The sequence below is a fragment of the Cynoglossus semilaevis genome, chromosome 19 (assembly GCF_000523025.1).
Source record: "Cynoglossus semilaevis isolate Cse_v1.0 chromosome 19, Cse_v1.0, whole genome shotgun sequence".
Classification (NCBI taxonomy): Eukaryota; Metazoa; Chordata; class Actinopteri; order Pleuronectiformes; family Cynoglossidae; genus Cynoglossus; species Cynoglossus semilaevis.
This window is the reverse complement of record NC_024325.1, coordinates 9,136,293-9,158,938: the sequence shown is the minus strand read 5'-3', so window position 1 is coordinate 9,158,938 and position 22,646 is coordinate 9,136,293. Positions and strand designations below refer to the sequence as shown.

Here is a 22,646-nt window from a genome sequence, read left to right as displayed (position 1 = left end):
CTCATGTATTCTCCTGAATTGTCCTGCTGGCTGCTGTGGGTACAGTGTGTGGCTGCCACCTGGTTGGACAGACACTCAGGCTTTGTGCTTTAACAATTGTTATCTATGTTATTGCTGTCTGTCTCTCCTTTATTTGAAGTCTCTCTGTGGGTTTGGACAGGCTTTTCCTCCCACAATCCTCTGAAGATGAGCGTGTGCAGACAACAGATCGCTGTCACAGAATATCAAGTGCTGATTTTTAGTATAATGGATTCAGCGTTAACACTTCCTGCTGTCCAGCCACCTGTTCTGTCAGCTACAAGTCTTCTTGTCCCCTTCTCTCTCTCACACACACACACACTAACACACACACACAGTAACCAGCTCACAAAGCTGTGAAAACAGACATCCCAAATAACCAGTCAAGGACTTTTGGTGCGGCTCCATCACAGAGAGCTGGTTCAGTATGTGCTCTGGGATGTATTAATGTAAAGAGGAGATGTAAATGTAGCTGTGCAGTTCAGTCCAGCTGTACTTTCTTATCGTTTCTTTCTCCGTGTGTGACAGTGATAAATTGCCTTTTCTTGGGCTCCTCTTTGAAAAATGAAGACATTAGTTGTTACGGTAGTGGTGCTGAGGTGCTGGTCTGCTGATGCTCATGGGCACGTGAAGGTCTTCCCACTCTTTCTGCATCTTCCACATTGGCCCTAACAGTACAATCCATCTTCATCAGGGCTCAGACCAAGCAGCAACTCTACTACACGGCTTTTTTTTTCTTTGACAAAAATGCACACCTCATCATTTAGAGAGTAAACAAGCCAGAGAGAAAAAGATGGAGGTCAAGGACTGCGTTGACGTTCTTAAGAGGACGGTAAAATATCTAACTGATTCATTTGCTGTCAGGGATGTGGTATCAGTGGGAGTCATCAACTCAGGGTACATGTCGATGCTATTATCAGTTATTATATTTTTATTTTCATCTTTTATTTCCTGTTTATTTTCTTCCAATTTCACTTCCAATGAAAAAGCCCAAAGATATTTTCATCTTAATATATCAATATTTTTTCCAACTTAAATGACTGTGCTGTTACATGGTCTCCTGCTTAACTTTCTGTCTTCTTGTCTCATCACTCATCCTCTTCTGTCTCTGTCTCCACAGGGTCAGTCATCATGTATGATGTAGCCAGAGTACCGTCTCCAAAGGACAGTACAAATGGGGGGGCTCAGCCACTGCTCCCTGCAGCAGAAGCAGCGTCTACAGGACCGGGCCCAGCTGCACCGAATGCAGCCTCAGAGGCACCAACTCAGGAGACACGGCTTGGTGTAGAGGAGGAAGAGGAGGAGGAAGAGGAGGAGGAGGCCCAAGCAGGTCCGGTCCTAGTCAAAAAGCCACATAGAGAGATTCTGGATCATGAGAGGAAGAGGAGGGTAGAACTCAAGTGTATGGAGCTTCAGGAGATGATGGAGGAGCAGGGGTGAGTAGAAGGAAATGTTTACACATCTTTAATGTGTGGGGAAAAAATATTTTTATGATCTAGCAGTTTTGATATGAATGAAACATAAACAACACATGATGCAGTTTAAAACAAAGTGCACGTTGTTGTGTAAAATGGCTCCTCAGTCCAGGGAGCGGGTCACTTTTAGGTGAAGGGCTCTGTGGAGAGGACTCTGGCAGAGGCCTGGGTACTTCCTGTTTGGCTGGCTCCACAAACAATAATTGGCATCATTTGCTGTTGGCACCACAGTGTAGGATCGTGTCCTCCTCAGTGGACAGTCTGGAGTGAGAGGCTGGTGGCCTGAGTGGTTACTATATGAAGCATTTCATCCCTGAAACAGCACTTTGGTTAAACTGAGGAAGCTACAGCCTACGATTGTCCCACCCCCACATTGTTCTTGCTCTACCGCTTCCCTTTTTGTAAAATTTCAGTGCACATGAATGAAAAGAGGACTCTTACCTAGGATGTTATATCAGCTGTATTGGTATTGTACTACATGTATACATAAAATGTCCTGAAATGTTTGCTGAATATTGGAATCATTCAAATCAATTTGAAAAATTAGCAAAACACATTTGTGTCAATTCATTTTTAAAAGTTAAAAAAATTGATTTAAAATTTTAAAAAAATCTTTCCAAAAAATATAACAGTGGACAACAACTCGAGGACTGTGCTTACACTCAGTGTTAGTTTAAAGGGTCACAGCAAGTCCAACTTTACACCCCCCCACCCACACCAGTTACATTTAGACTCCTCTGAGGGTCTACAGTGCTGTGATGAGACTGATGTTATTATATAAAACCGGTTCATTCTAATTGATCATTTAGAAAATTGTATTTTTTTTCTTTCCATTATTATTAATGGAAGTGGGTTTTCTTGTAAAGAAGTATATGTTTAGCTCAGTTGCAGCCGTTGTTTGGTGACATTATGTGTCCTACATGTTTTAGTTTTGTATTCTGCTCAGTTGTATTCACTGCCGTCTTTCCTTGGATGTGGCTGGGCTTGTCAGGCAGTTGGGCCTCATTAACCTTGTAGCAAACGCAGGCTGAAGCAGCTGAAAATGAAGCTGCTGCGGTTTGGAAATAAAGTGGGTTGGGAGGTTATAAGGGTACTGGTACCATCTGTTAGGACACACTCATCCCCTGGCCTGAAGTAGGCGTCCTTGTCCGTGATGTGGGATTCGGTTAAATAGAAGAGTGTGGAGGCAGGCAGCAGCTGGGTAATGAGGACGAGGATCCAGACTTTTACAGTAACTCTTCTCCACTCCAAACGTATCTTGTTAAGATGAATTACTAAAGAAGAGTTCCTTTGGTCAGCTCTGCTTGACCACGCTCATCCTGCTCTCCAACGTCTAATTTGTCTGTCTTAATGACAGTTTGAATGCACGTGTGCAAGGGTAAAGGATAGAGTTGGGGGATGAAACCAAGGGTTAGAGCCACCGTTTAATCCCCCTGATTAGTTCTGGGCACAGTTTCGATGACCGCCTTGACCCAACCCAGTGATAAGACCAGAATAAATTGTCTGTCAGGAATAATGGCCTTACCCTGGGAGCCAATTACAATGACCTGGCAATTAAAGGAGTCTTTTCATGTCAGGACCTAGCAGCACTGGTGCATTGAAAGCCCCCCTGCTGCTGAGAACAGTGGACTTCTGTATATTGTAAATGGGCTCAGGCTATTTGAACATGATGTCTGTCTGTTTGACTAGAGCAGCAGCACAGCAGCTGAATGGTTCAAAATAGCACACGTGTCAACGTTGCTGACATGCTATAACATTAGCTACATACCAAGGTTCAGGTTTAATGTAATTTAATGTAATGTAATGTTTACCTGTATTTCTTCTGGTATGAATACACATTGATAAGTCTGTTAGTCTTACCAACGGGTTACTTCATCCAATCCTCTATCTGTTACTGTGAGGGAAGGCATTTGTACGTTGCGGGTGAATCCGATCCTCTTTCTTTTAAATCCAGTGTGTGCTATATTTACTACCAGTTATCTCACCAGACAGAGTGTGGCTCTGGAGAGCATCTATTAAAATTCTCTCCACTTCAGAGTTGAACTTCTGTGGCAGGTGCACGCACTGATTCATTTTTATTCTGCCCCTGGAATGTGGAGCTGTTAAGGTTTGCCACGCTTTGTTTCCAGCTGCATTCAATATTCTTCACTTAGTCCGATTGATAACCTATCATAAAAATCAAGTCTGTCTCTAACAACTCTAATAATTATATTAATAATCTAGTAATTTATCATATAATAGAAACTTTTTAAACATAAACAAATGTAGAAAAATGTGATGTGGTAGTACTGGTACCTAACATTTATTTAGTTTGAATACTGGGTTCTCAGCGCTAGCGGATAGCAGCCAATCCAGAAAAGGACAGAAGGACAAATAATCATGTGTTGGTAAATGGAATGCACTGTATAAGAGCCATTCAGTGAGTGAAAAGAGAAATGTATTATTATTAGTAGTAGTAATAGTAGCAGTAGTACTAGTAGTAGTAGTAATAGTATTAGAATGATTATTATTTATTATTATTATCATTCTTATTATTTAACTTTGTGTTGTTTTCTATTTCATCTGGTGAATTTGTCACACAAGATTTCTTAAGGAAACTTTTCCAGAGCCGGCCATAACAAATTTCCAACTAGAAGAAAATCTGCAGTGCCTCGGGCAGTGATGCCTTATGCTTTGGGTTTGTTTTAAGCCGTTCTATTTTTAACCTGAGAAATAGGAGATAAAATAAGTAGTGACCTCTGAACACCATGAGACAACAATGGCCGAGGATCTTCACGCTTCATTGTTATATGCAGTGTCAACAAAGAGAGCTGCAGGCGTTGGTCTGCCCTCCCCTCACTCCCTGGTTCTATCTCTACAGTAGCACAGTGTGAGAAAAGAGACTATCCTTTCAGCACCGTATCATTCTTTAAGATACTTTAAAGCCTTTTCACATCCACAAAAGACAGCTGAAGGCAGCCTGTCAGGAAACAGCTCATGTAGGTGCTCTTCTCATTAGGGATTCTGGCTGCAATTTTCAGCTGTTACTGCCGTTACTGCTGCTGCTGCTGCTGCTGCTGCTGCCGCTGCCACTGCTGCCGCTGCTGCTGGGTTTAGAGACCGGCTTTCAGTGAGACCTGATGGTGTTGTCACACTGATGGGGTTCTTTTCTCCAGGCCGTCATCCAGCCATAAGAGCTTCCTGTTACACCTCTCCTTATCTTACACTGTCAGTGTGCTGGTGGTCTGCTCAGACTGGTGTTATTGTATTCTTCCATCTGAGGCTTTATTTATACTCAGTAAAATAAACACACATCATGCTACTGCTGGTACCACACTGTCTACAGAGCTGTCTGTGCTGAACGCTGCTGATAAGACCATTGTTTTCGCCAAATCTGCATTTCAGCACCCAGAGAAAAAAAGACAGCTCCATTTCACACATCCCTGCCACCGTGACAGTTTGACATGTCAAAATTAAATTGTTACTTATACCAATAAAAAAACAGTCACGACGTGTCACAACAGCTCTTCACTGTGGTGGTCTGGGACGGTGGTTCATGTCATTGATAAAGTTCCTTGTTTTGAAACAGAGGGAAATGATGAATGAATTAAAAAAACACATCTCAATTTAGGATGTTGTTGCAGCAAGGGCTTTTCAATCATTTTTTTTGTTCGTCCATTCTCTCAGACGTTTGCTTCTAGTCAAATACATACATCACAAAAGGTGTTCATGTTGATAGTGAAAAATGGAAAAAAGAAACACATTACTGATGACTGTGTTGCTCATCTAATCTTACTAATAGTGTAAATATACTTGAGATAAAATGATCCTTGTAAATATACGGTGTGGTGATTTTGTTTGTGCAGAAGTTTGAAGTTTTCTGTCTACGTCAGCTGGTTTAACCTTCTTCCGTCTTCCTCCGAGTTTTTTCATCGACTCAGCGAGTAACACCGCTCTCACCTACAGTACAGAAACAGACATGATGTGCAGTTCAGCACTGAAGTGTGACTCACTGGGGTCTGTAGCATGAAGCAGAAACTAACCAGGATTTACCTGACTCCAGTGACTGAGGTGTTTGCTCAGTGCACTGTCAGATGGTCCCTGTCATTGTTCAGATATAGAATGACCATTTATGGTGAAATATACATTTTGACACATTCTCAAGCTAACACTAACAAACTGACAAATGGCAATTCTGGGCTTGTCTTATGGTCTAATTGTTTTGTTTTTTTTTCAGGTACACAGAGGAAGAAATACAACAGAAAGTGAGCACATTCAGACAAATGCTGATGGACAAAGAAGGCGTAATCACCAGAGAGGGTTCAAACCCACAACCAGTGTAAGTGCTCATAACGACTTCATATCCTGCTGCATTGCTGCAAAAATGTTTTGACTAATGAATGTTTTTTTATTTCGCCAAATGACCAAAAAGAACCACTGCTTTGAGGCATGACTATAAACATAATTATATCAATGAAATCATTATAAAGTGAGTGATAATGATGATTCAGAAGACGTCAGCAGCCATCTGTCCTGATACACGTTCACGCCACTTCGTGTGAAGAACAAGCCAGAACAGCTCTGTCCGACCAGCTGAGCTGTCAGAACGTGGAGGATGATGACGTTGTCATTCGCAGCTGTGGTGAAGAAAGATAAAAACTCTGGAAAAACTTTGGTGCTTCAATACTGTAACTAAGTAAGGTTACAGTTCAAGGCTGAGAGCATGACGTATTTATTCACCAATCGTCAGAACTACAGATATTGTTAGTATGTGTCAGCTTCATGTTTTATTCTGTGTTTGTAATTATGATGGAGATCTTTAGCAGAATGCTTTAAATATATTAGCCTAAGACAGTTCATATGTGTCCAGCCTGGCATTTCAGTAACAAGTAAACGCCATAAAATCTGAGGCTTGGTTTATGCAACATTTACAGTGAAAATGAACACGACACGGAGAATTACTAATCCTTAACCTTTGTGCCCCCAGGGTGAACCACCTGCACTATCAGCGTGATGAGTATGAAGATGGGCAGGATGACGTCGGAGACTATGACCGTGACTACCGCAGTGATAGCAGGTCAGCCACACAAATTTAGATTTGAGCAGCTGTCATGAAGGAAAATATGAAAAAATAATTTTCCAAATCTGTTTCCTGTTTGTACTTGGAGCTGTATTTTATATGAAATTGTAATAATGCAGAGTTTCTGTGTTGTGTTGCTAAATAACTGTCATCATAACTGCATGGATTATTGTCTATATTTGATTCAGAGTAAAGAGGAAGTCAAGCAGTTCTCCTTCACCCCGTCCTAAGAAAAGAAAGAAGAAGAAATCTGGTCACAGGAAGAGTAGGTGAGTGAAGAGGTTTCTAAAGCTCAACATGATTATTTTCATAGCTTCTGTAGCAGAATGCCTATACTGAGGCTGATAGACTTTACTGATTTTTTTTTTTACTGCTGTGACAGTGACAAGGACTCCATTAGAGTCACAGTTGGAAGAAGATAAAAAAACAGTAGTCAGTGACAAACTGATAAAAAAATCTAATGTTTGATTTCTCTTAAAAAGGTCAGTGAGAGAAAAAAAAGTACTGAGCGTTATGGATGAGAGCGAATGAGGAGTTCAGTTATCAGTCAGGCTTTTACAGAGTGATATCTTTGTTAAAAATCATCTTCACTTTAGTGTAACGTAACGAGCAAAATCAGTCAGAAAACACCCTAAATTTAGGAGCCTTGGCTGTGAACCTGGTACAGACGAAAACTCTTAATGTGCCTCGGTATTTGTCTCTAAAAGGTTTGGCAGCTCCTCACCCACACGCAGAGAGAAAAAGAAGAAAAGTGGAAAGAAGCACAAGCGAGACAGGTGAGTGTTTATCATCATGTGTGTGTGTGAGAGAGTAAAAGAGAGAGAGAGAGAGAGAGACAAAGGGAGACAGAGAGGGTGACTGATACAGTATGTGGAACTTTTGTTGCACCCTTTGTTTGTAAAACAAAGGAGAAAAAAATCATCATTCTTCTTAATCTAATTAATAGTAATATAATGGTATTTAATAGTTATTATAGTGGTAAAAATCATCAGGACTTTGGGTAATAGGTTCAGTTATTGATTCACGCTGAAGAAATTACTGTAAATGAGCCTATAGCAGAGGATGGTTTCGATCCATCGACCTCTGGGTTATGGGCCCAGCACGCTTCCGCTGCGCCACTCTGCTGGACAGTACTTCATAGCGGAAGAAATGTTACAAATTGTTAAATTTTACTACAGCCATATGTGTGATTGTTTTATGCGTCTGTGCCAAACAGTGTTTTCAACAACAAAAATCCTCAGTCTGGAATCTGACATAATCATAGTTTCTAAAGGTAAAGTGTAGATTTTCACAGAATTATGATCAAATGTGAGGTCAAAATTCAACAGTGAAATATTAAAAAGGAGAACTGCAATAAACTGTACCAACAGACAACTTCCTCCTGCAATTTGACTTGTATTCTGCCTCACTGATTCAGTTTTGTTGCAGCGTAATATCCTGCTCTAAAAATTCCAGCCAGCCTGTGGGCAAACAACACACAAAGAATGGGCTTCACTGCACTGCCCCGCTCTGGTTTTCTAACACTCATTTATCCTGCGCCACAGAATCTCATGCTCATTCCCAGCTTCCTGCTTTAGCTGCACTCAGCTCACGTTAGCCTGGACATTTGAAAGTGACGATTCCCTAGACCAGTGGTTCTCAAACTGTGGTACGAGCGCTCTCTAGTGGTACGCGGGGCAAATTCATATTTCCACATTTACATTTTCAATTGAATAATTCTGAAACATACCATGCAAAATTAATACAAAATTTAAACATAAACATCTTTATAACCATTTCTAAACATCTCTCCTGTGGTGGAAGCCAACAGGGAAGACCTGTTGGTCATCATGGTGGTACTCAGAGAGCTCAGTGTTTTCTCAGGTGGTACAGAGTATGAAAAGTTGGAGAAACACTGCCCTAGACGATAGAGCATTCCCTCCACTGAGAGAACGTGGTCAGCTGGTGGCGGCCACAGCTCTTGTTCATACATCAGCGACATGTACCGTATTGTCACAGCCTTATTATCACCTGTCAGTGACTCCACAACACCCTGTGCTGTAGGCACCTTCCACAGCAGGAGGGATGTGCTGTAGGATAGTAGCAACAACTCTCAGAGACCAGTGTGATTAATCGCCATGGCAACTGCAATGAAGGTGATGGAGCTCTGCAGGAGAACTGAGCAAGAGACGTTGACCATACCATGTTACTCAGTGGAGACTAACATGACAGATTGGAGCTAGTGATTCTTCCTTCGCATCAGTGAGCAGAGATCAATGTCACACACACGTATGCATGTGATACAGATCGATTCACAAACAGGAAGTGCCTATGCACAATATTAAATATGCAGAAATATAATTTGAAATATTCATGCTCGGTTCCCAAGGTTGTATCATCAGTTATGAGTCACCTACAGTAAATTGGCCGTGACTTTATTACTAGATGTCTATACTAAAACAATTTGTTTTATTTTGTATGTTTTTCTTCTTTCATAATAATTCCATCATGTGGATAAGTCACCGATAAAAAAAAATGGTGGAAAACATACACTTCTCCCTGCTGATATTTGTCATTATGAATTAATCATGATTAATCATCATGAATCCACAGCTTCCATGTGTTCAATCTGATTAAAAAAAAGTTATCCTTTAACAGCCCTGAAATGAACCAAGGGTGTGAAAAATGTAGAGTGATTGGCAAACACATCCTGAAATGTTACAGGTGTGTAGTATAGTGTAGTATAGTATAGTGTAGTATAGTATAGTGTAGTATAGTGTAGTATAGTATAGTATAGTATAGTGTACCCTGATGGTGCCGTCATGGTATTGATCAGACACTTGTGCTTTTTCATAGATCTGCTTCAGGCTCTGGGAAAAAGAGAAGATACAGGTGTGTATGACGGACGATCCGTACGACTTTCACATGATAATCACTGCCGACACCTCCGGTTATGATGTGAGGTGTTCTCATGTGAAGTGTGTGTGTGCACCATTGTAATTTCTGCATATTGAGTACTTTTTTGCACAAAAGACAATGCTTCCATTTGGGCAGGTACAGTAGTTTCTGTTTTTACGAAAAGGGATTTCCATTATGTCTAACGCTTCGTCCACTCACATGTGACGTTTGTTTCAGAACGGCCAGTCCAAAGAACAAACACAAAGACAAGAATAAACAGAAAAAGAGGTGAGACTCACCTTCAATCCCTCTGATGCGTCTTACATGGCTTACTATGAATTTCATTTGTTTTTTTAGTGGCATTATTTCAAGTTCAGATTCAGAGAGTGCTCAATATAACCGCTCCGATCTCTAATCTCTATGCTTCTTGTTGCATTTGTCTTTTTATACATACTATATCTCTATGTATGTATGTATGTATACTTTATGTGTCTGTCTGTGTCTTTATGTTCATTCCATGTATGTGTGTGTGTGTGTGTGTCATCAATCAGGTCACCCGGTGAAACCCCTGGCAGGAGTTCACAGCATCAGGGCAGCTGCTGCAGCTCCCGCAGTGCATCTGTGTCCTCCACCCACAGCACCTCCAAGTCTCCAGCCAGGTACACCTCTCCAGACAAATGCACTTTTACACACGCTTTATGTTCTGGCAAACACTGGTACTGCTGGGATTCATCAATGCAGCCGAGGGACTACAGCATGTGAGCACCAGCAGTTCACTAGAAAACAGATTTACATTAGAAAACTGCATGGGACTGTGATGGTAACAGAGAGTAGTAAATATCTCAGACTGGTACCGTCTGCCAACCCTGAAGAATGAGTGGAAGAAAACAGTCTGGCAGACAGATAATTAATTATATATAATGAAACAAGTACCAAGTTTCTGTACAAGATACTAGTAAGAATAATGATTGGTATAAGGAACCACTTTTTGTAATTACCTTGACATATCTTTAGTCCTAGGGAAACAATTAGTTAATCCCATGACTTATGTTAAAAAGTACAGTTTAATAAACATTTTGGAAAATATTTTTTCCTGCATGTCTCTCCTATGTGTATATAAAAGAGGCATACATATATGTATATATAAAAAAAGTATGTATTAGGGATGTCCGATATTAACTTTTTGCCGATATCCGATGTGCCAGTGTTGTCCAAACACTTGCTTCACCTCTCACCCTGTTGTGCTGCTATATTCCTGCAGACTAAGCTCCAAGCACAAGACAGATGGATCGAAGGGACCAGGAAGCTCGCTGTCCCCAGGTCACCACAGCCCCACCATGTGGCACAACGGGAACCTCTCCCAGCGAACCCCCAACGGCAAGGCCAGCAGACTCAGCTACGTGGATGATGAGAAAGGGAACGATGTATGTAATCTCTTCCGTCTTACTCACCCTTTCCCCCACTGCCACAGTATTCACCACCTTTAAAACATTTCTCTCTCTTTTGTGTTGTCGCTGTTATCTTCTCTGGGACAGAACTCTTTTGTTCCCATCAGTTTTGTCAAGGACAGCCTCACTGTCAGTGTTATTGTTGAGGACTTAAAGGCAGATTTGTTGTGTGTCAAACATGCTGCTCTTGCTGCTTTGCTTCTGTCTTTGCTTAAATCTTCTGCCATCTTTGTTTTTTTCAATTGTTCTTAATGTGTGCTGGTAACAACCGAGGGTCCTGGTGTTTGTCAACACAAAGAAACACTGATTTAGTGCATCATATTAACACAACACACAGAGGGAGACAAACAGGACAAAAACACGTTAGAATAGTTTCTACAAAAACATCATGACGAACCATTAAATTAAAAGATTTATTGAAGAAATAAACATACACACACATATATATATAAACCCTGCAGGTAAGTCTTTTTTAGCCATTGTTGTGTTGTGTAATGACATCATTTTTATATTTATATTATTTATATGAGACAGAAACATAGTATAAATAAAATGAACATCACCGTAGCACAGCTTTCTGAATAAATTCAAATTTAGGGAGAAAATGAGATACAATGTAATACGATGCCTGCAGTTTATCCCTTAGTCTTATATGAAGTATCTATACTTGTACTGAAGTATCTCGTTTTCTAGGAAATGCGTTTATGATACGACCATTTTACATTTTATGAAACCCTAATGATATTTGTTTTTCATTACACGCATTCAGATGTGAGTGCAAACATATATATATTTTATGAGTTTTAGAGCACAGTCAGTCGAGCCGTTGGAAATGAGAGCAGAGTTACGATCCTGGGTTTTATTTTTGTTTTTGTTATAAAAAGCATCACACATAAGTCACTCATCTGCTTAAAACAGTGAGTGTTATAGAAAGAAAGTGAGTGCAGAATGTTGCAGTGTTTTTAAATAATCTCACAGTATGGCAGAGCTGACAATGATTAATTGGCTTTCACTGCTCACAAAAATACTTTTGATTTGAAGTTTTTTTTTTTTTTATTTTGCTAGATTTTTTTTATTTGGCCTTTTTGATACAATAGATCCTTCAATCAATATCGAATGAATGGAATGAAACCCTAACATAAGGCTACATAAGTGTCACCACCAACAGTCAATGAAAGAAAGAAAAACCTAATGATGTGGCTGTTCGTTCTAATCAACCAATCTTGTTTCCTGAGACAGGCTGCATGTCTTTACCCTGTCTGTGTCATTACTGTTTCTTTTGTCCTTTTTGTTTAATTTAAATGGTGTTCTGCTATGAATAAATGCCCAAATCTCTCTGTCTCATTCATATAAAAAGCAGACAAATGCTTTGGAGCTGGATCACGTAGGTTAACCTGGGTATGTGTAATAGTTTCCTTTTCTGTTTCTCGGCTCTCTTTTCCTCTCAAACACACGCTCTGCTCTGTGATAGATACTCTTTTTCCTCCAGACGTCCACCAGCTCTTGACACAACACTAGGGGTTAAACAGAGGCACACCTCTCTACAGCTTTACTTCACCACAACCACATGCATTAGTCCTTAGATGGCCATTATTTATCTTTATGTATCATCAGGTCCCTTTATTATCTGTTGCTGAGGCTACTGTGCATCATTTCTCCCCTTTTAGAGCATCAGTATTTTATTACCAAAATCTTTGCAGAATTTTAGGATTAATTGAATTTGTCTGATTTACCTGTAAAAGTTGTTTATTGTAACTTCCGTTATTGAAAAACCTATGTACCATCTCAGACTGAACAGTGACTGAACAGTGCAGACCTGAACCATGCTTTAGTGGTGGAGGAAGACTCAAGTAGAAAATGACAATTCTTGCATAGAGGGCTGTGTGCAAAAATGAACAACTCACAAATGTAACGCTCTGTAAGGATTTCATACTGGACCCTTATTTATTCATGAGGGTCAGTGGAATGTGACGGTGCACGGTGGGGTGATGATTCAGCTTCGCATTTTGGATTTTTTATTTCTTTATTAGCGGGCAGTAAATAGTGTAAATACATTGGTGTTCATTTTAAGAAGGTAAATGAACATATTCTGTCGTTGATCTACAGAAATGACAGACAGTTCTTGTGAAGTGACCCTCATTAATCAAACATGATTTGCTTTTGCAAACGTTTACGAAATAACTGGTCATGTTAACGCATCTGATCAGCGCGTATGCTGTTACTTAAAGTCTGTCGTTCTGAAGCATCTATAACCGTCACCCACACAGTCCCCAACAGGGTGAGTCATCCTCCCACAGCCACGGACTGACTGGTGTTCTCTCACTCATTAGTGTAGTATTCAAACACCAGATCACATCAGGGATCAGAACTCCCACATTAGTGAAACGTCATTCAATAATAAAGTATCTACAGGGAGAAGTTTTTCATGGCCATAAAGCTGCAGCGTTTTTAACCAACTTCAGTGAACTTTTGATGAATCAATCTTATTTTTTTCTTGTCTCTCTGTTGGCCACAAACTCTTCACAAAATCTTGTTGTAATAACAGGAGCCAGCAGGGGGTGCACTCGTGTAAACCGTCCCACAATACAGTATGTCGCACTTGTCAGGACTTATGGAACAATATCACAGCCAGTAATTGAACATGCGCACAGCTTTCAGCCCTGATTGATGAGGCTGTGTTTATGCAGCACAACAGTATTTCAGAATGACTTTGTTTGACATGACTTTGACAAGTGGCAGCCACTGAAGTGAGAAACGTTTCATTTCATTTCTCTCCCATTCTGTCAGCTTTATAGCTACGTCCACAGCGTAGACTGTAGGCGCCATCACCTGCAGCTCATGAATTAATACAGAGTGCTGGTTTAAAAGTAAAGATTCTTGCTGCAGCAAATGAAATCTTCGACCGGGTCGGCTTTGAATGCAATGACTGTTCCCTAAATGTCCATCTTAGCAGTGACTGTCCCACCCCATCACTCTTCTCTCCACGTCTCCTCCTCTTTGTCCTCCTCTACCACCTGTTCACCCGTGTCCTGTGTGACCCGCCTCTCTAACTCTTGTTGTCCGTTCTTTTTCTCCCTTCATGCCTTTAAATACCAGCCACCCCTGTGCATGCTCCTCCCTCACATCTTCACCCTCTTCTTCCGTTCTGCTCAATATGGATGTCCACTAAAAACAACAACTATTTCTATCGGCTTATCCACCCTCCATTCCCTCCCTGTTTAATTTACAAAAATGGCTGAGTTTTTTTTTTTGTTTGTTTGTTTGTTTTTTATACAAGTCAAAAAGACCAATCAGATCGTGTCGTTTTTAGAGTCATCCTTTGTTTCTAATTTTGGTTTGTTTTTAGTTTTCATGTGGATTTTTCTTTGCTCCCCTCTCTCTTTTCATTCCACGTTTGGTTTGTTTAGTTTTACCTGGTCTCTGGACTGAAAATGTAGCTTTGATACTAAAACAGGTCATTGTCTTTTTCCCATTTCGCTGCGGAGAACATTCCTTTCTCCTTTTTTTCTTTTTTCTTTCTTTCCTTTTTTGTTGATATTGCATACGTGTCACTGATTGAAATGGAAGGTAGGTAATGCTTTGCCTACGCACGTGATCTTTATGCAGATGAGAATGTGACAAGCACCCTAGCCTGAGTGACGTCAATGTTTCTCTCTATTTCTCCTATTCTCTCTTTTTTATTATTATTACTTTTTACTCTCTCTTATGGCTGAGTTTTTTTTCTCTCTCTCTCTCTCTCTCTGTCTCTCTCTCTCTCTCTTTCCCCTCCTGTTAACCCGTGGTCTTTTACCAACTTAATTTGACTTCATCAAATATGATTTGACTCTTTCAAGATGGGATCATATAAAATTCTGGTTTTTCTCTCTCCTCCTTATCTACACTCTGGAGTCCAGTATCCCGCTCTATCTTCCAGGTCTATTTTGTGTTTTCTTCCTGTTTTGGTACTGTAGACTGCATTGCTGTTTGTTAACATCTCTCTTGTCTCTTGGTGAATTGGTACATCTGTCCTATGATTTTTGCCATATTGAGTGACACAACTGTTTCTAAAGTTGGCATAAGCACCAGTGGTTGGTTTTCATTTATAATATTTAATAATTGCCCTTGGACAAGAGAAACCTTTCTCTATAAATTTAAGATGGGGAGTTTTCCTAGACCATTGAAAACGTAGTACTTCAGAACTCTCCGTTAATGCTAACACTAATACATCTGGAGTTATTTGGTCAAGATGACCAAAGATCTATGCTATGTATGAATGTGCGTCATGTTTCAGCCCCTGAAATCTAATGTAATAACCCATCTACAGAGTACAGTTTAAATACCAGGGCTGGCATTACTCTGTTTTAACATGTTGTTAAAAACCTGCTAATGCGAAGTCTCTATCTTTGACACTGAAGGAAGATTGGGAAAAGCTCCTGGGACTGGGGAACAGTTTAGGTTTAAAAGGCTGCATCTCCTGTAACTTCTAAACTATTTTCTTTGGCAAATAAGTTGTGATTGACAGCTAGCCTGCTCAGCAGCAGTCCAGCTGGGGGCTACATTTAGGAATATAGATTATCAAATTCAGGCAGTCTGACTTGAAAACAAAGGTTAAACATCTTGAAATCCTAATTTACTTCATTCTTTAAATGAAGACCAGGATAGTCTGTGGGTGTACACTCTAGTAGCTGTGATTGGCTTCTAGATTCGAGGATACATAAGAAACTTTAACCTGTTTAGCCAAGTTGAATGATTAAAGAAAATCTGTATTTGTCTTGGTAATCCACACAAACAGACCAATGCCAGCCCTCCCCTATATTACTGAATTCATATGAAACAAGTCAAACAACAGGACTAATCATAAACCAAAATACCACCTGTTGTTTATTACATTCAGTTTTACACTGTAGCATTTTTGTCACTTTTTATCTGTGAAAAACTACAATGTTTTGATATGAAATGTTGAACCTGGGGCAGAGTAAGTAAAACTCTGACATCACTTGGTACCTCTTGTAAAAAAACTGTGTGTCACTGAAGGTTCAGCTGTGTTTAAGCTCTGCAGTAGATTCCATAAAGCGAGGCAGACTTTTACCTCGCAGCAGCTAGTTGTTTTCTGATGTTCAGACAGGAGACGGCGTCTGGAGGATTTGCTCTCAGTGTGAAGGACTCCCTGCACATTGTGGATTTCCTCTTTGCTTTTAAGTTCTCTCCATTGTTTTCCATGCATAGTCTCACGAGTCACTGACAGGGAAGGGTTTTGTGTCTTTTTCTCTTGCATTTTGTGAATCTAATGATGCACTTATGTTGCCCCACTTTTCCCTTTTCTTCATACCTTACCTACTAAAGGAGGGAATACCACTTTATTGGTAAGTGGATGTTAACCAGAAGGGAGTTAATCAAGAATAACCATTAAAACAGTAAAAGAAAGAAAATGGGTCGCTGTTCACATCTCAGCAATTGTCGTCAGGAAAAATATCCAGAAAGAGAAATTTGAGTAGCAGACGATTTGTTTTACTGATTCGATTGATTCAATGATTGTGATCTTTATTTTGTTCCTTCCATTTCTGTGATGTTCTGTCAAGTTGTCTTCTCTTTCTGTTTTGTTTTTTTGTTTTAAATCATTACTTAAAAAAAAAACTGAAAGAAGTCCTCTTTAATTTCTACACACAATCTGTAGCTCTGTACTTTCTGGCTCTGCTCTTACACTTATTTGGGTCACAGTTTATTTATTTTTTTCTTCTTCTTCTCTTCCTCCTTCTCCTAGTCCTTTTTTTTTGGTTTTGCAATTCTGATCTCTTCTACTCATTATGGTTTTGCATGCCAAGTATTGCATGCGCTGCACCATAGAGGACTATCTATAAGCCATATGGAGAAAACCTATATTTTTTTCTTTTAGATGTTTACCTTCTTTTGGCAAGTACACCGTAGACCTCAATCACCGACCTGGAAACTCTCTAATGCTCTTTTGCTGCTTTTCTTTTTTTTCTTCTTTTTTTTCCTTTGTTGAACATCATCTTTCTGCAGAAGATCCATCAGTTGTCTACTTCTGCATGCATCGCAACCACCGCTCTGCTCCGAGAGCGTAAGCTCCACAGCGCCCCCAACAGAAGCCAAACAGGACTGACATGTGCAGCTGGAGAGGCTGGTGGTGTGGATGCAGCTGTGGGGAGTTCCATTAACCACACAGTAGGGAGGAGAGGGAGCCAAAGGGGCCAGAATAAGAACTCCCACTCTCCTGCCCACAGCAGTGACTCAGGCCATTCCATACACACCCACACTCACAGAAAGAGGACCTCACGTCACCGCAAAAGGTAAGCCTTTATATGAAAACCTTGATGTATCTGGTTAGATTTTAAATGTTACAAATACTGTTTAAAACAAAATTCAAACTTCAATGATCTTCATATCAGTCTGTGGCAGGAACAGTTTGGAGATGAAGCTAAAAAAAGAGCACTGATCTAAATATTTTTTAAATGATGTGTGAAGGTGAAAAATATTTTCTGGAAATATATACTCCTAAATGTATTGAATTAATGCAACTATATCATATAATTATATAATAATCATTTTAGGACAAAAGGTGGCCACTCGTCTAAGCGTCAGCGGCGCTCCAGCCGTGGTCAGGCGCACCATCGCAGTCCATCGGCATCCCCAGGACGACACTCTCACACATCAGGAAGGAAGAAGGAGGAGTCTCGAAACAAAGCCAACCTCAGGCAGCGCAGCAGCTCCTGGAGCAGTGGCCGCTCATCGTCACACTCTACTTCCAGAGACAGAGGAGCCAGCAAAACAAAATCCCCCCACAACAAACATAATCACTCCAGGTGAAACTCTCTCTGTCCATCTGCACAACTTTATCCACTCAACACTCGACTTTGTCCTTATTCTGTGCTAATGCTGCCCTGATGTCCTGGTGTTGATGTTTAGGGAGAAGGACAGCCCAAACCGCTCTGACACTGACAGCAGGGCTCGTCGTCGCTCACGCAGCTACTCACCCATTCGGAAAAGGAGAAGAGACTCACCCAGCTTCATGGAAGCGCGCAGGATTACCAGGTAACGCCAGATAATGAATAGATGACCTAGAAAACCTGTGATGGAAATATAACTTTGTTTCACATTGTTACGGTGTTGGCCTGTTTTTGGCTAATTTATTCATGTTTACCACATGAACCAAAAATTGAACCAAAAGAATACTAGTTTTTCACATATCATTTATATACAATATGAAAATCTTTGGTCTAATATCTGAACCCTGTGGTGCTCCGTAGGTGACCTTTCTTAACCTCTGACAACGCCTGTGTAATGTATACATATTGTTGCCTATTTTACCAGTACATTTTTAACCATGAAAGTGCACTTTTATACTTTTAATATTTTATACTTCTATACCTCTTGGATTCTCCCAGTGAACGATCAGTGGTAATCAGTAATCAATACAAAACTAAAAAGCTAAAGTAACAGTTTGGTCCTGTTTAGAAGGAAATAAATATTTAAGCACAATTGTGGGCAGCAAATGAGATGGTGTTCAACAGCAACGACGGCATTTGTATCTTGTCATCTTTCACCCCAGTCCTTAAGGTCCAGCTTCCAGGACAACCAGATGCTGCTGGAGTCGGCCGCTGCAGTTGCCATGGTTACAGTTGCAGCACGAACCGTGTAGTCCTGGCTCCTGAAAGTGGGCTGAACATCAGTGCTCCCCTGAGTAAACCTGGCCTCCTTCTCTCTCCTCCTCTCCCCTTTCTGCCGTCCTCCACTCACTTCATCTTCTTCTCCCTCTAATCTGAGCACAGAAACTAATACTGCCCCCCACTGTGGTTATGTACTAATGAGATAACAGATTCAAATATGCTCAAGGTGCGTTTACTACGATGGAGTATTAAGGCCACACTGAGAATTTTTAAAAAAATAAATAAAAAATTAAATGTACAAGGATAATGTTGGAAGTTCACGGGAATAAAGTTTATGAGAGAACATTTTTATTCTAGTCATTTTAGATATTTTTGTCTCCTCAGTGTGGCGCTGATGCTCTTATATCGTCATGAGCTCACTGTATATAGATCAACTAGAATTTTGCGACACTACCTAATAACAATGTGGAACAGACTTTGCAGCAGCAGCAGTTGCTCCTTGATGCTGCTCCTCTTTCGCTGCTCTTCTGACTGCTGACTTTTCTGGGTGTTGGCCTCCCCTCACAGGAAGAGCTTCTTTGTGGGAACTAACAGCTAATTCTCTTACAGGGAGCGCTTGGAGTGGCAATTAACAAAGCAATCTGTGATCAATCCTTAAACTAACTAACAATGCAATCATCTTTCTGACGAGTGTGTGTTTATCTGTGTGTTATTATTCATTTCCTAGGATTTTTCATACAAGCTTTTTGTCATATCGTAACAAAATAATGATTTAATTTCTAGCTGTTGCAAAATGTTGTAAAACAGAAAACAATCAAGAAATAGACATATATAGCCATAGGGAAGGGATATATGTTATATACAATGATATATATTTCTACTGTGTGTATATATATATATATATATATATATATATATAAATTATTTCCATCCATATTTATCGTTACCTTGTTATTAAGTCTTTTGTGAGTTGGCTACATCGCTGGCCTGTACCAATTTGTCTGTGCTAACGTTAGCTCGTTAGCTGTGGTGTCTGCCCTTGCAGCAACATCTTTTGTGAAACCCAGTACGTTAATGCTACACAGAGTGTGTGTGTGTGTGTCTCTTCCAGATTCTGCACTAATCTGCCACCTATTTAATCACCTTAACAGATTTGATCTAAAGGTCCAGTGTGAAACATTTAGATGTACTTGTATCATGGAGTATTTGTAACAAAATAGGGAATGGTGTTTCCTTTTGAATTTCTTTTTTTAATTTCCTTGTTACTGCGTTAGTCTAACCCACTGTAAATACGCAGTAGAAGTTACTATGGTAAAAAGCAAAACTCATACCTATGGATATTAATAAATACACAGAGTAATGAGGATGAGCAAATTCAGTCTGGAGACTCTTTATATTCACTGGATGCAAATACTACAATTGTACTTGTTGTAATTGTGTTTAGAAAAGGGAACTGCAGATATTAGTTACTACTAAATCTTTCACACGAGACCTTTGATGCATCAAGTGTTCTACATCAGCATTGTTTAACAGACCCAACTGTTTCTACGCTGTGCTTCTCCTAATGCTCTGCCTCTTTTTTTCTCTTTCCTAAGTGCACGCAAGCGACCGATCCCATACTACCGACCCAGTCCTTCCTCATCCAGCTATGACAGCAGCCCATCACGGTCCAGCCGCGCGCCGCCTGCTCGGTCTCCACCACCCACGACAGCCGCAGCAGAAGCAGCAGTCAGAGCAGGAATCGCAGCTGGAGTCGTAGCCGCAGCCGCAGCCGCAGCTGGAGCCGCGGCAGGAGTCGCTCCCGCAGTCACCACAGTTACTACAGTCACAGCAGCTACGACAGCCCTGGATTCTGAACTGCTGCTGTGGGAAGGAGAACAAAAGCGAGCTCTGCTCTGTCCAGTTAAAGTGTCTCTGTATCAACCCCCCGACAGTGTTGCTAAGTCCAGGTGTCAAACTCTTCAACCCATGACTGCACTCCTCTTCAACACAGCCTGGATCAAAGAGGACAAAAATGATTTTGACAAGAGCACATTACTACAAAATTAGTATCACTGTTTCACGCTTCCAAACACAAGTATCCAAACTGACAAGGCAACGAGTCCATTTATTTGGTGGAACCCAAAGAACAGATCTTGCTGTATGATAGCACTTTCTATCTCCGCTACCCCGAAACGACCAAATGTTGTATATCATATAAAATTCAGTATATACTGTATAAATATTTATATCCTAAAAGCTTGGTAGGAGACACAATGAGGACCCAGTTCTACATCCCCCTCCCTTCCCCCCATCAGATAATTCCCTGTCAAGAACGCATAGTGATCAACCTATTTGAGAACAAAAAGATCTACAGTTGAAATAGGAACTTTTTAATGATGATAATTGTACTGTATAGGTTTTATTTCTGTATAGTTTTATGTGAATTATGGCTTTGTAAACTATGCACTGTGTACACCATGTAGTTTTCAGGAGGCTTCCTTTGCATGATGCATCAGGAGGGACTCAAAGGAAGAAGAGAACCGTCTCTGGAAATGGACGTCACATGGTTACAGCGCTGTCCTCGACCTTGTACGATGTTCTTTCACTTCTTTCCCCTGTTTGAGAGGTTTTGTGCACTCTGCTAATCACAAGTCTGCTCGTGTGTGTGTGTGTGTGTACGTGTGTCTACTGTATCTACGTCAATGACTGATGAATGGCACTGTACAGGAAAAACTGTCTGCAAAATCTCTCCATGCACATATTTTGATGACCAAGGCTATTTATTAATGTATTTATTATTGTATCTATCAGGTTATTTATTTATTTATTTATTTATTTATTATTTTTAGTTTGTTTTTTTTTAGCTCCATGCTGTTAAGCAGCTGGGACATGTTGATTAGTGATGAGGTGCTTCAGGTGTTTCATACCCTGGTCCTCAGCTGGGTGTAGATTTGCTGCAGCTTGTTTACGATGCCTGGGTTCTATTCTATGGAACTGCAGCTCCGGCCCAGCGTGATGGTTGATTTTTGACTTCCCGTGGCTCTTCCTCTAGTGAGAGTCATTAGTCCCATTCCAGCTGTTTCTTCAACTGTCACCTTAGTAAACTAATCTGCTGTTTGAACTGAGATCCTTTTCTGGATTCTTTTAATTTTTATTGCTTTCATACATTCCCCTGAAAAGGTGAGAGCAAAATAGAAGTTTGAGATGATGGTTCTCAAACAACCACTAACCTGGAAAATACTATTTGCTTGAAAGATTACAAACTTCTTGGAAACTTACCACAATAAAATACCACACAAATACAGGACTGACATTGATATCCTGCTGAGTGAAGACGAGCATAAGCAACAAAGAGTATTTAGCCGTATTGAAGCCAAGTTACAAGAAAATGAATCGCTTAAAGAAAGTAATGGAGGAAAGCAGTCGTTTTCAACACTGATCTAGAAATAAAAATAGATTTGAATGAGAAACAAATGTTTACTTAATCAGGGATTGCCCTAAGTCTTCCTAAATATCCATCCGATGTCATGCATTCCCAGTGTGACTGTGACTGTTGTAAAATCCCGACATGTCATTTAAAAGTGTACCATTAATCTCTCCTCATTCTTTGTAATGTTCAAAATATTATACCTGATAATAAACAGAAACTGATGGGAAAAAAAGTTATTTTGTGTTTTTTTCCCCCTTTCATTAAAAGTTATTTAAAGGACTTAAAAATACCAACATTATAAACCTAAAGTTTTATACACTGTTGTTTAAAGTTGGAACTTTAAAACATTAAGTTAAATTGAAGAACCAAATCCATAGGAAATTACTGACTCGCTATTCATATTGCTAATGAACAATACAATTGGTTCTCTCTCAGAGAAACCATTAGAAAATGACTGAATCAGGTAAAATAAGTTAGCTGCTGGAAGACTGTGATGAAGTGAGTGATCTAATTTTGCCAAAGAATAAAAATGGCTTTGGTTAAAACTTATTTCAGGAAAAGGATAAAAACACAGAGTGATTTTATACAGTTGAGTTGAGGAGGATTATTTTATTGATTGATCTTTATCTTTATTGTTTTTAGGGTGGCATGGGCTGGAGCCAACCCCAACAGTTTGCTACTGAGGGTATGTGGGCAACACAGACTAATCAGTCTGTCCAATATTCAAGGCTGTTGAATGTTACCAGTGACCCC

The 22,646-nt window shown here is 40.1% G+C and overlaps 1 protein-coding gene across 1 annotated transcript in view; it reads left to right on the top strand.

Moving 5' to 3' along the window:
* The window catches only part of srrm3 (serine/arginine repetitive matrix 3), a 37,279-nt gene extending 15,410 nt beyond the window's left edge, over nucleotides 1-21,869 (top strand). Inside the window, exons 3-16 of the mRNA XM_025065483.1 lie at nucleotides 1,139-1,454; nucleotides 5,710-5,811; nucleotides 6,460-6,549; nucleotides 6,741-6,821; nucleotides 7,260-7,328; nucleotides 9,388-9,423; nucleotides 9,667-9,717; nucleotides 9,981-10,088; nucleotides 10,691-10,853; nucleotides 16,878-17,164; nucleotides 17,426-17,677; nucleotides 17,781-17,906; nucleotides 20,077-20,172; nucleotides 20,208-21,869. Of these exons, the coding sequence (XP_024921251.1) occupies nucleotides 1,150-1,454; nucleotides 5,710-5,811; nucleotides 6,460-6,549; nucleotides 6,741-6,821; nucleotides 7,260-7,328; nucleotides 9,388-9,423; nucleotides 9,667-9,717; nucleotides 9,981-10,088; nucleotides 10,691-10,853; nucleotides 16,878-17,164; nucleotides 17,426-17,677; nucleotides 17,781-17,906; nucleotides 20,077-20,172; nucleotides 20,208-20,337 (1,896 nt within the window). The 5' untranslated portion in view covers nucleotides 1,139-1,149 and the 3' untranslated portion in view covers nucleotides 20,338-21,869. The remainder of the gene's footprint in view (nucleotides 1-1,138; nucleotides 1,455-5,709; nucleotides 5,812-6,459; nucleotides 6,550-6,740; nucleotides 6,822-7,259; nucleotides 7,329-9,387; nucleotides 9,424-9,666; nucleotides 9,718-9,980; nucleotides 10,089-10,690; nucleotides 10,854-16,877; nucleotides 17,165-17,425; nucleotides 17,678-17,780; nucleotides 17,907-20,076; nucleotides 20,173-20,207) is intronic.
* Nucleotides 21,870-22,646: the final 777 nt, after the last annotated feature.